Here is a 14,024-nt window from a genome sequence, read left to right as displayed (position 1 = left end):
CCCACACACTTGAAATAGAAATAATAACACAACCAACCACCCGCTCGCATCCACGATGTTATCGCCCTACTTAAGTTGCCTCACTCCGGAGGTTCGGGGTATAAAGTGCAGACTGTCGCCTTTGCTGCAGGCTGGCTCCGGAGTACAGGTTCGCGCCGGCGCCGGTGACCCCACCTTCAAGGAAGCGGGCTCCGGGCTCTCCCACGCCACGCCGAGCTGACCCCCGCCCTCCTCCGTCCCTCCTCTCCACCGAGCTCCCTCCTCCCTCCGGCGCGCCTCCTTCTCGCAGCGGCCCCCGCAGACCAGCGAGGCGGCAGCACCCACGTCGCCGCAGCTCCTGCCCGCAGCGCGCCCGCCGCGTCCCCGGCTCCCACTCAGCACGAGCGGCGCCTCCGGCAGCCCGGACCCCGCTCGGTGCGCACGGTGCGGAGGGGCAGAGCTGAGCTGAGCCCGGCTGGGGCCGCAGGAGGACGGTGTGGCCGAGGACGCCGAGACTCTGTGACCGCTCAGAGGGGACGAGTTGCGCACCTGGAAAGTTACGCGGCGGCCTGGTGAGGCTGGGGGCTCGGGGACCCGGGGGACGCCCCGAGAGGGATGGCATGGCGACACGAGGGTGCTGCTGGGCGTGTATTGCGCGGCGTGCACTTCTCCACACCCAGCGGGTCTCTCATGCTGTTTGCTGTTTGCATGTGGACATGTAGACACCTTGCTTTCTCTCCCTGTGGTGCCGGTGGGTCCATTCAGCGGTTGCCTTCAGGACGCAGTGGGACTGCAACATCCTTGAGTTCTGCTGGGGCTGGGGGCTCAAGGTTGCTGTCATGGTGTGTCATCCAGGCTTTGTTCTCCAAGGTCTGGATAGCTAATTGGGCACACAAGACTCCAGCAAGGACTTTTTACAAACTTGTTTGGCTGTCCTGTCCTGTCACTCAGCACCCTGAGGCGCTTTCACTGTTTTGCATATCCTGGTGAAGAAGGGAAGTGAACAAACAAATGCCAAGAAATCAGCCACTTTGGAGATGAGAGAAAAAGAAATGGGTTCTAGCTCAAGGGTGAGAATTGAGCTCATAGGCAGAGCAGGTAGGGGCCGAGAACAGAAGCAGCTCCACCTTAGAAAGGATGTCGCCTCTGCTTTCTGCGTCTTCATCTTATTTCCAAAGTACTGTAGGACAGGAACAATTTTTCTTAAAGAGAGTGCAGCATCCACCTGCTCCCTGCCACACCCCCATACACACAAAAAAGCCTTAGAAACCATTCCTCATCTCTGCAAGTTTCTATTTAGCTCATGGAGAAGGCGATCATCCCACGGAATATACAACAGCTGTTGCTCATGCTCCTGTTGTGTTTCTCACACCAGGGTAATGAGGTGATGGGGTGAGGAATCTCTTTAGGGAATTAGATTGTTCTCCTCCTTGCAACACCACAGCATAACTAAGAATAAACAACTTGCAAAGATGATGCCTGTGAACCCACCTTTAGTAGCAGTGCTTGACTCCGGGCCTCCAAATTCACAGGAGACAGATGAGAATTCACCGCACAGGGAAAGAAGACATGTGCTGCCCGACTGTTGCCCAAGCCCCGTCTTCTCGTATTGTCTCATTCCTCCGTGCTATTTTCCAGTTATCCACTCTCTCCCCTTGTTTGCGTTTTCTCTCTCATTATTCTGGGCTTATGAGAACTCTTATTCTACTATTGTAAAAATTCTTAGCATGCTCCAATAATAGCATCCTGAAGTCCCAACTCTTGGCACCAGCTCTTCCCTGGGACCATTTAAATGAGGTTCTAGCGTCGCTCTTCTGAAATGGCTAACGGCTGTGCTTTCCTCTCTCATCTCATTTCTTTTGATGCTTCTGGGAGCTGAGCTGCTGCCTGCTTGCCACTTGAAATTTTTATCTCCATGGTGTCTATCAGACTTCATATTCCTACAAGTTTTCCTTATCAAACCCGAAAGGTGTTGCTTCTCTTTCTCTTCTCCCACAAATTATATTTTCGTGGGTATGATGTATGTCTGCACTCGACAGTGTAGGTATTTCTTTCTTCTCTTTGTCAGTGATCTCATCTCCTCATGTGAACTTAAGTCTTACCTCTGTAGAACTGACCTGAGTTCTTCCTTCTTTGCATCTTGCTTAGGCATTCCTATCTTGCTGGTCCATGGGCATCTAGTACATCTTCTGTCTCCATAAGACTCCTTCTGCATGACTTCTCTCTCCTGTCTGAGTCAAGGGGATCACTGTCGATGGTGCTCCATGGGTGAATGAGTGACACAGAATGGAAGGACCACTTTTCTCCAACATGTCCAAGGTGAAAACATTGGAAGGAACTGACTTGCCCCATTGTCTCCTGTGCAATTAGAGATTCTACCCCAAATCTGACTTTCAATCACCTCTACTTTTTCTGAGGTCATCACATTTCTTCCTTCCCTTCCCTTTCTCCAAAATCTTCCACGTATCCCTCTTGCTCTCCTTCAAATTTATGACCTCATTTTTCATTGTTATTATATGATATACATATAGATAGGTAGAGATAGATGGATATATGTCTTGTTCAGTCCATATAATGTTGCCCGTGTGTGTGTTTACTTGTATGCATGTTTTCAGGGCTGGCCACTTGACAGTGGACAACGAATTGGTGTGCTCTTCCCTGCGGAGGGCCACCTCTCCATCTCCCAGCTCTCCTCAGTTGCCTGTAGTTTTCTGTGTGCGTGTCCCTCATCACTTTAACACATAGCCCTGCTTTTCTTTCCAGTCTAATACTTAGATTTCAATGCTGCTGTTCCTTATGTGACCACACATCCCTAGGAACTTTTTCAGTTTCCATTTAATGTCAACGCCAGCTACAGATCTTTGTTTCTCCCTTTCATTTGGTTTTCTAGTCCCTTGCTTATTGCTGCTTACTACACTCTTGGGCTTGAAATTTACACAAGTCTCTCATCTTAAGTGTGTCCAAACTTACACTGGTACTGGTGTCTCCCAAATCTGCTCCTCATTTTGACTAACAGCACCAGCTCTCATCCAGTTGCCACAAGGTGAACATGAAGTATGATTCTATTTCCATCACTCAAATTCCATTGGCTACAATGTTCTGACCTAGGCATACCAGCTCGCATTTCTGTGTTTGCTTTTTATATGCTTGGGTAGCATGCCTACCCCACCAAGAGAGCTGAATGGAATGAACCTTTTAGAATCTAGAAACCATATTAGTCAAAAAATTCATGGTGTGAATTCTACTGGGGGTGGGTTCATCCACAGAAAGCTGGTAGTGACTGGAAGTTTGGTATGACAAGTTCATAAGGTTGTAAGTTGAGAGGAAATCATTCTCAAAATCAAGATGCTGTGGATAGATAAAACAGCAGCAGATTCTAAACTGAGCCTGTTGTCCACTGTCACAGGGTGGGCGGAAATGGACTTTTAATTGTGTCACTGACAGGAGATTTAGCTGTTTCTCACAGGGTCAGTTCTGTTTGGGTTGCTTCAGGAAGATGAAGCAGGGATTTAGGTATTTAGTGATGGTTAATTATTTTCTAAAAGAGCTCTGGAGAGACCAGTAAATGGTAGCCATACAGACATGCGCAAGTTTCATATAATCTTAAAATTTTATCCAAGGAAGCCAGTACAATCCCTTCCTCCAATTTCAAGCTAAACAGCCAAGATGATAAAAAAATAAAAGCCCTTCTCTGATTTTCATGATTTATCGAAGGAAAAGAAATTGCAGTTACCTGTAGCCATCACTTCTGTGAAATCCTCTATAGTAATGTTTTCCTCCTCTAGTTACCATGGAGATAGTCTGTATTTTCTCTAGTTCAAGAAGTTTGAGTCATTAGAATAGGTTTGAGACTCCAGGCTGACTTTAATCTCATAAGCACATCTTACTTGGATTGGTGCAATTGTCTTTGTTTTACTTCCCCTAAGATTTCTTCATTTGGTTTCATAGTTATTCCAGGAGCATTATCTTCTAAAGGACAGATATGACTATGCAGCTTGAAAAAGAACTTGGCTTGCATTAAAACCCAGATACCATAATAAGGCATGTGTGTTTTTGGGTTCTTACTCCAGTATATTACATTTTTAAACCTTATTACTCATTACTTTCTTTCCACCCTTCATACATAGAGCCCATTTCTTTGGTGAGATAGGCTTTAGGTTTTCTTGCATCTACTTCATAGTAAGTGCTCTGTTTTCTAATTAATAGGCTCTCTACTTTCCAGCAGCAGATTTAGGTTCATAGAAAAGTATAGTTAATTATGCACCACCCCCATCGGTTTCCTTTGTTCCTAACAACTTCTAAAACAGGTTTCTTTTTATTTTTAACATTTATTTTTATTTATGTGTGTATATATCTGAGTGCATGTGTCATATGTGTGTGGTGCCCACACAGGCCAGAAGAGGGCATCCGAGCCTCTGGACTTTGAGTCACAGCCAGTTGTGAGTTGCCCTATGTGGGTGGTGGGAACTGAAGTCTGGTCTTTAGGATTTGTAGCCAGGTCTGTCAATGTCTGAGCCAGCTCTCTAGTATGTGTTCTTAGGGGCCTGCAGCAGAGTGATATGCTAGCTGCTTGATGAGTTCATATCGACATGTGACTAATTAAAGCCTATCAGTTAAAGATGGGTTTCTCCTTTGTAATGTATATCCCATGGGTTGGGACAAGTACAATAACATAAATCTTTTATTGTACTATCATACAGAATGGTCTCAATGTCACCAACACTCTCTGTGTTTCACTCATTTATTCCTTTCTCCCCTGCTCTCCAAAACTCTTGGCAGACACTTATCTTCACTGCCTATACTTCTCCTATTTCCCATTATACTGTACAGTTGGACTCGTACAGTATGTAGGTTCTTCCAGTTGACTTCTTCATGTAGTAATATGTATTTAGAGTTCCTCTATGTCTTCTCATTGGTTAATCCTACGTCTTATTCTTGAACAATATTCTGTTAAATAGATGAACTGCAGTTTCTTTGTTAACCAGCAGAAGGACATGGTTGCCTCAAAGTTGCAGCCTTTATGAATAATGCCAAAGATTCTGAGGAAACCATGTGAATCATTGATTAAACAAGGGAAGCATGATTAACTTAGTGACAAACACCCACTCTGTCTTCTGAGGCTCTGTATCACCTTACATGTCCTCTGGTGACACCAACCTTCCTGTCAGTCTCTATCCTGTGAGCTCTTGTGCTCTCTTTGCTGTGAATTGTCATCACTGTCTTGGTATCTCCCTGTTGGATTAGTTTGAAGTTGTCTACCCACAGACGACTGTCTTCTTTGCCATCTGTAAAGCTTGGGTGAGGTATCCTTTTAGGTCTTTTACCCATTTTCGAGGTTTGTTTAAAATGTTGTATGTGGAGAACACCTCCTTTATTTGCCTTCTCCCAGACAATTTCACTCTCTTCTTTGGCAGGGTTTTAGCAAAGAATAAACTTTTTTTTTTGGTTTTTTCGAGACAGGGTTTCTCTGTAGCTTTGGAGGCTGTCCTGGAACTCACTTTGTAGACCAGGCTGGCCTTGAACTCACAGAGATCCGCCTGCCTCTGCCTCCCGAGTGCTGGGATTAAAGGCGTGCGCCACCAACGCCTGGCTGCAAAGAATAAACTTAACAATTTCTCCTTTGTAGTCCTTTATTTTAAAAGTTACCACCAAATCCAAGATCATCTAGACTTTCTTCTGTGTTTTATAGTTTTGTGTCTTATGTTTAGGCCTGTGATCTACCCTGGAGTTAAATTTTGTAAACACTGTGAAGTCTACGCTCAGGTGATTTCATTCTTTCCCTGCACAGGGGCATAACTATGATTTTGCTAGGGCCCTCATAGCTGCTACTTACCTCTTCATACACTTGCAGTGTTTGTAGCTTTGTAGTGAGCACAATGTGGGGTAGAGTCAGGGCTCTGACTGCTCTCCTTCAACAGTTTGCTTAATTTGATATAAGTTTTGATCAGTACATTGTTTTGATTGGGATAAGTCATTTCCTTGGGTAAATCACATTAACAGTAGCTATTTAGTATTTATTCAGTCATAATGTTATGCACAAGGAACAGTGCTAAATTCCTATCATTGTCTATGCCTTATGACCTTCAAGAATACTAAATAATATGCAAGTAGTTTCATCTGCTTGTCTTTCTAATTGTGTGGCAAGCTGTCTTTTCTGTTCTTATCACTGAAGCCTACTAGTTGTTCTGGGGACACAGAAAAACTGATCAAAAGCACTGGGACGGGAACTGTGGCTCTGCAGCCTCAGTCAGCACTGTATCACCATCTCGCAACATATCTCCATGCAAGATATGCTTGCAACTACCCAATCTTCCCTCCCTCCCTCTGTCTTTCTGTGTGTGTCTGTGTTTTTGGTGTCTGTTCATGAGGATGCATTTCTATTAGACTCTAAGTGGGTAAGGAGCACAACAAATAGTATCTATATCAGAGCCAATATTTTATTTTAAAACTATTCTATGGCTGAAGGAAAAACCAGCTTTTATTGTTTGTATGTTTGCTGTTCTGACTGCAAGGTGTGAGCCAGCCTGCAATTTCTTCTCAGTTTCTTTGCCCTTCTGTGAGTAGCTTCTTCTGCACAAAGAGAGTTAATATAATAAAGGAAACTATGATATTACCTTCTTCTCTTGCTAAATGCCATGATTCAATCACCTCTCTCTCCTCCCTGACTGTGAAGTGTATCCCTTCTCCAATGAGTAATGTTGTACCTTTAGAGATAACTCAGTGAGCCTTTTTGATTTAAGAATTTCACTTCAGCATGTGAGGATAATAGAAACTATACTAAGAAGCTACCAAACTTAAGGAGACCTGGAAATTCTGTTTATGATTTTATGTCATCATTCAAACTGTTTTCTCACCTCCAGTTTTTTGGTGGGGCTTGTTTCCTTGTTTTGTTTTATTTATTTATTTATTTTTGTGTATATATATATGTATATATATTTCACAATGGTTTCTTTTCTCAATACAATATAAGATCCAGAAAGAGTAAGGTCTCCGACCCACAAGGGAATATTTGTATCTTTAAAGACCTCTTGTTTTCAAGGTGTCCAATTGCTCAGACTTCTACCTCATGTAGAAATGAAACTGTGTTTTCCCCTACTGAGATATATGAACCCATCTCTAGTCCCATATTGCTAAAAGAGACCCCTATGTACCTGATGACTCCTACATGTTATGCATTGAACAGGGTGCTTTACAATCTCTGTCATAACCTTATGTCATGGAGATAAATACTCCATTTTATAGATACAAACCTGAAATCGGAGATGCCATGTGACTTATAGGAGGTTGAGAGAGCAGGCTACTCCTTCCCTTGCGTAGCCTGAATCTATTGCTCCTGTTAAATTGGGTTTTTAATCTCTAAAGTAATTTATTACATCATGCACTGTCCTTTTAATGTACAAATGATTTTAATAACCTGTAGCTGCTGGATTGATGAAGCAACATCCTGCAGCTCAGTTCTCTTGTGGCAAGCAATCCATATGTGAGAAATCACTTGCCTTAGTGACAGCAAAGAAGCATGCAACATGAATCCAATCAGGTTTTAGGTGGCCAGAAACTTGAAACCTTTCTGGGGGCAGCAGTGCTTAACAAGGTGAGGTTAAGAGCTCACATTCGTCTTGCACGATTTAGAAACTTCTGTCATTCCGTGACTTGAAAGGTAAGTTCACTGCTCTCATTTCTTCCCATTCTAGGAATTCTAAATAGCTCGAAAGATTCATCCAGCTTCTAAGGCAACTTCAGGAAAAGAGGGTGGTGTTTGGGGTGATTTGACACTCTCTACTTAATTGTGCTTTAGGTTTGTAAGACGATTAGGTTGATTTTGCTCTATCCAAAGAGCAGAACTGATTCTAGACCTTTTCATATTTAGGATGTTAGAGCTCTTCTCTGTCAAATCCAACTTCTAATCCGTGAGATGCTGTGCCTTGATAGAGTACATGGCACTTGGAGCTTAGTAAGCAATTGTTTTCTTTCTGCAGAATGAGTCATTAGTTTAATGTTACATTTAAATCGGATTTTGCTTGTTGAGTTCTCTGTAAGACAAACCCTTTTCCTCCTTGTCTCTCCTGGTTCACAAACAAAGTCTGTCTAGAAGGTGGCTTAGGGCTGCATGATAGAAAGGTGTGCACCTGTTCATTTCAGAGACCTTTGGGAGTGCCTTCCAGAATAGCATTCCAGTGAATTCCCAAGTCTCCATCTAATGTCTTCAGAATGGCTTATTCTGGATACAAGTCTGTCTAGGCTCACTTCTTTAAATTCTACTGTCCTCCGTCTTTCTGTGTGATGCTGATGCGTGAGAATAATAAATGCTTCTGGCTGGATGGCAGCTTAAAGGAAAGGTTATGCTTGCTCTACGTCTGCAGCCTGTGAAGGCATCTCTACATGGGCTTATGTTTATTAATTGCAGCTCCCAGGGAGAATCCTGGGAGGAGTGGCTCAGTGTTGAAAAATATCCCTTTCTTGTTTCTGCCTTGGTCTTGGGCAGCCTCCATTGGCTGGTAGCATCTGTTTAAAATCTGGAGAGTATGTTGTTACATTTTTGCATATAGCCAGTCTTTGTGGAGGCCACAGTTAATCTGATAGAAGCAAGGAAATCACGTCAGGATCTTTGTTTCTCCCTGAGTTTGAAACCTGGAGGAGGATGGGGTGGGGAAATGCGTGTTTATAAACCTGTTTAGATGCTCTGTTCTGATTTTATGAAATCAGGGGTATTTCAGATGATTTTTTGCAGTTGATCCCAGACTATGCCATCCACTACTGCCATATGTGGTGTGTGAAGAGCAGCTAGGGCAGCACCTGCTGTACTTCAGCGGTGCAAGTTTACTCAAGAAGCTCATGACCTGCAGGTGATTTACTTAAAAAAAGTTTTTTTAAAGTTTTAATTATGCATAGGTGCCTGTGAGTGCAATGCTTATGGTGACTAGAAGGAAGAATTAGATGCCTGAGAGCTGGAGTTACAGAAGGTTGTAGGCAGTTGACACTATTACATGCTAAGCCATCTCTCCAGCCCCCACTTAAGTTTTAAGAATTTACTATTATTTATGTGGAATTGTTTCAGTAAACCTGAACATGCAACTTAATTTCCATTGAAGTAGTAATATCAATGAAACAAAATATTTTGGTGCCAGCCTTTTGAATTTGTAATAAATGTTAACATAAACACATAGCTTTGGACTTAAAAACAAAGACAATTCAACTAAAATGATCCCTTCTAATCTCTAATCTTCTTCTAGCAACATGAGACCCATTGGATTAGTGATAACTTTGGGGGTCTCCGTGAGACTACATGTGTGTGTGTAACCCTCTTCAGAATGCGCTTGGAAGATAACGGTCACAGGGATCATTCTTAAGCAGCCACCCACCTTGTGTTTCTGAGACAGAGTCTCTCACTGGGATCCAGGACTGTCGAATTAGGCTAGACTGGCTGGCCACCCAACACCAGGGATCTTCCTATCTGTATCCCAGGATTGATTATAAGCCTGACTGGGGATAGACTTCTATCATTCATGCTTGTTTGCCCAGCATTTTACCAACTGAACTATCCCCACAGCCCCCCTGTGAAGAGACTCCCCTTTTTGCAAATGTATGTAGTTTTCACCCATTTATGCATGTTCTCTCTCTCTCTCTCTCTCTCTCTCTCTCTCTCTCTCTCTCTGTGTGTGTGTGTGTGTGTGTGTGTGTGCTCATGTATCTGTGCAGGCCAGAAGTTGAAGTTAGGTGTAATTGTAAATTTATTTCTACCTTGTATATTGAAGCATGGTCTCTTGCCAGAACCTAGAGCTCACCAGTTTGGCTGGTCCAGTTACACAACTTGTTTCAGGTGACTCTCGTCTCTTTCTTCTGGGCACTAGGAATGCAGGAAGGCTGATAGGCCTGCCCAGCATTCATGTGGGTGCTAACAAAGTTCATCACACTTGTGTGACAAGTGCTTGACCCACTGAGCTATCTTCCAGGCCCTGAAGATTTTCTTTTAAAAGAATAGTCTCTCAAAGCATGAACCATCACTTTTTCTGCAACTTGACTCTGGGACCTAAAGTGAAGGATATACAAGAAGCTTCATACAGGGGTTTTCTTCTCCTGGGTCACAGTTTAAAAGTTTTGAACAACCAGCATTGTTAGAGAGGCAACACTTACGAGGGTGCCAGGCAGGAACAAACTGCTAACAATGTGGTACCAAATCTGCCTCTAACCCTCTGAGAAATGCAGGCGTGTTATTTCTAAACTAAGGGGTGCTCTTTCCTAGAGCTGCTGGGAGTGGTGGGAGGGAGTTGTGACATTTCCAAGCCTCTGTCGCTGTGCCTGCTCCCTTGCATCTAATCTCCGCTGTTCTGACATCCAAACCACAGTCTTTTGGATGCTTTTGACAATTGTCCAGAGAGAACAACCAAAGAGAACAGCAGGTGACTCAGGGCAGTTGTAGAAAAGGCTCAGGTGTGATGCTTTGTATTGGTGAAAGAACAGGGAAGAAGGAACCCAAATGCCAACTGCTCTATATGGAGGGATAAAGGACTCCATCATGAGTGTCCTCTGTGCCGATGGAGGAATTCATTTCTCATCAAAGGGTGATGACTGCTGTGTGTCTGTTTATGAAGCGGACTGCAAAGGGGAGGGCTGTTAGAAGGTGGACCTCCACTTACTCATTCCCAGTTATGCTCCCGCCCTTAGATTCCCAAGCAACATGGGAAATGGTTCGGTGAAACCCAAACACGCGAAGCACCCAGATGGCCAGTCAGGGAACCTCAGCACGGATGCTCTGCGGAGCAAGGTGGCAGAGCTGGAGAGGGAGTTGAGGAGGAAGGATGCAGAGCTCCAGGAACGGGAGTACCACCTGAAGGAGCTGCGGGAGCAGCTGTCCAAGCAGACCGTGGCCATCGCGGAGCTCACGGAGGAGCTGCAGAGCAAGTGTATCCAACTCAACAAGCTGCAGGACGTGGTTCACGTGCAGGGAGGAAGCCCACCGCAGGCCTCTCCGGACAAAGTGCCTCTGGAGGTTCACCGCAAGACATCAGGGCTGGTGTCTCTCCACAGCAGGAGGGGGGCGAAGGCTGGAGTGTCTGCAGAGCCCACAACCCGCACCTATGACCTCAACAAACCCCCTGAGTTTTCCTTTGAGAAAGCAAGAGTCAGGAAGGACTCCAGGTAAGTGGCTTCTGTGCTTCGTTCATTAAAGTGACCTTCACAATAGGAAGGACCAGAGGTAATCATGCAGCTTCTCAAAGGTCAAGAGCATGGGAACCTCGGCTGTGGGTATGGAGAACTTTGTAGAATGGGTTTGTCTGGGAAATGTGTCTCTTAGCATCCAGCTCTTTCAAATCTGAAATTGTGCTTTACCTGGATGTTGAGGTGTCTAGTTTCAGAGACGGGTACAACCGAGGGGCCAGATTTAGTAGACACCATCTCTGTTCGGTTGTCACTCCCAGAGGAGGGAAGACCATTCAGACAGTGTGCACTTGTCTTCCAAAGTAAGCAGACTTAACAATGTACTCAAAGCACGGTGGGATTGACCATGCACAGCAAAGCAAGCTTCCTAGCCGCTGGTCTGCAAGAGTTCTGAGAAAGGACCATAATGGAGATGCAAAGGAGGATGACAGCATCCATTCACTGCTTAAACTAAACAGACACAGATCTCACCTTCTTGTGTGGGGAGACAGCACACACAGAGAGACAAATGAGGAATGTGCAATTATTAATTGGGATAAATGACAGAGTGACTAGAAGCAGTGTGATAGGTAGTGTCCAGGGAGTGGTAGGGAAAAGTGAAAGAAGGCAATTGTCATGAAGGCCTGGCTGATGGATGAGGTGACCTTTCAGCACAGACGTGAAGGACAAACCCCGAGCGGAAATTAGGGGAAAAGAGCATTTCAGGCAGAGGGAACAAATTAAAAGTTATAATTAATGTTTAAAATTTGATTGATTTCCATTTAAATGTTGCAAATTAACATGTGGTAACTGTACACATTTATACGTGCAGTGTGGTATTTAAACATAGTATACAAAGTGCACTGATCAAATGGGGGAATTTAGGGTTCCTGTGTTCTTATCATGTGTCCATGTTGGAGATAAAATTTTGAATTTTTGAAAGAAAATATTACCTCTGTTTGTTTCTTAAGTGTATGTCAGTGTGTATATGTGCATATACTTCTGACTAAAGTTTGATTTCCTGGTTAGGAGAGAGTGATTAGAAAGATGAGTTACGGTCTCCTTTCTGCATTGTCTTTCAATGAGTAAGTGTTTTTAATTGATGTGAGGTCTTCGCCTTGGTAATGTCTTGGCTGAGTCTGCATCTCTGTGCAAGCTCTATGAAATTAAATCAGATTTTAATTTACTCACAGGCACATGGAACATAAATCACGACAAAACATCCAACTTAAACAAATAGCTGATTAATCTTGACAACAAAATTATGAAGGGAGTCTAATTCTTCACTTTGTTGACAGCAGTTGAAATAGTGAATGATCAATAAATAATTGAAAGGAAAAATCAGCACACTGGGTTATTAATCACACTATTCTGTAGGTGAGATAACTCTGATTAGTATTAGACAGTGTGTTTTTTTGAGGCCCAGAATATTTTTATTAGTTGGTTTAGAAAAGTCTTTTGTATTTATTTCTTTCAAAATAATAATTATTTTAGTGGTATGGATTTATAAATTATAGACATTATAAGCATGCATCTCTTTCAGAACTTAAAATTATCCCCTGTTCTTTTTGATAGGCTATATATTTTGATATATGGATGTATAGTTATATATCATGCATTATGTCATTATACATACCCAAATACGTACATATGTGAGCATATGTAGTAGATTGTTTACTGTCATCCCCAAATCTTCCCAAATTGAATCTGGTTGTATATATGGGACAGTGTATGAGGAAACTAAGTACTACCAACTTTGACTTTCTAGCCACATAAGCCACTCTCCATCCTCTTGAAACCAAGGATTTGTTCAGTTGCTTTGTCCAAATGCCTTCACTCATCTCCAGTCAAAACACTGCTCTCCCAGAGCTAAATAATATGAGACAAACACATCCCTTTGAATTGGTTGGTTGGCTTAGTTATTTATGTGGCAAAGAAAATTATTGTGTATATACTTAACCCCCATCATTGTTCTTCTGTGAAGGTATGGCTGGACAGGCAGTGCGCCTCTGAGCAAGGATTAGCAGTGAGCCCCCTCACCCCCACGACAAATCAGACATCCTCATGTGTATGTGTAGGTCAGGAGGAAGAAAGGAACAAATTGATTTTTTTACAGTACTGGAGATCAAAAGAAAAGTGATTTTTTTTAATGATTGGTCCTAAACAGGGCAGCCGATCATTCATGCCCTAATAATTCTCATCTGCTTTTGCAGAGCCTTGAGGTCATGGGAGAAATGTTTAAGTAGAACATGAACCCATTGCCCACTCATTGACTGGCTTGAGCTTCAACTTCCCTTGATAAAATACAAATACATTTCTCCTTCAGTCTGAAATAACTGGTTGACCACAGCTAACAAAGATATATTTTTTTTCAGAGTTTTAGAAGTAGTTACCATTAACAATTCATTTTCCTCTTTCTAAACACTTCTAGTTTTGGAGAAAAAGACCAAATAAATCTTGACTATTTCTAATGAAGTTTATGAAATTTTTTTATATTAAATGATGTTCCGGAAGTCAGAGCATTAGGAATACGGGGTGCTGGTCCCGAGTTAGGCTGGATAGACACTGCCCATTGATTTGGCCACTTTCCAAGCAGAACCTGATAGAGATGTAAGAATGCACTGAGTGAAAATGGCTGTTCTGTTGACTCCTAAGTTCTCATAATTTATTCATGGAGCTTCTGTAATGTTTCCTGAATGAACTGAAATCTAAATTTATACCTAATATATATGTACCGGATACACTTTGGATAACTTCTGCTCTCCACGCCTATTCAGAAAGCCACTGATTATCACTGTGATACATTTTTTTTGTAAAGGTTCACAGCTCTCTTAAAATCAACAGTCTTAGGGAGCTATGAACCATTAGGAGAAATAAGAGGATAAAATTTGATGAGATGACAAATCAAG

At 42.9% G+C, this 14,024-nt stretch overlaps 1 protein-coding gene across 1 annotated transcript in view; it reads left to right on the top strand.

The window, feature by feature from the left end:
* Positions 1-413: 413 nt before the first annotated feature.
* Prkg2 (protein kinase cGMP-dependent 2) overlaps positions 414-14,024 on the top strand; it is a 109,921-nt gene continuing 96,310 nt past the window's right edge. The window contains exons 1-2 of the mRNA XM_040747466.1: positions 414-551; positions 10,642-11,115. Of these exons, the coding sequence (XP_040603400.1) occupies positions 10,655-11,115 (461 nt within the window). The 5' untranslated portion in view covers positions 414-551; positions 10,642-10,654. The remainder of the gene's footprint in view (positions 552-10,641; positions 11,116-14,024) is intronic.

The sequence above is a fragment of the Mesocricetus auratus genome, unplaced genomic scaffold (assembly GCF_017639785.1).
Source record: "Mesocricetus auratus isolate SY011 unplaced genomic scaffold, BCM_Maur_2.0 Super-Scaffold_100006, whole genome shotgun sequence".
NCBI classification, from domain to species: Eukaryota; Metazoa; Chordata; class Mammalia; order Rodentia; family Cricetidae; genus Mesocricetus; species Mesocricetus auratus.
The sequence above is the reverse complement of the archived record's forward strand: the minus strand, read 5'-3'. Positions and strand labels throughout refer to the sequence as shown.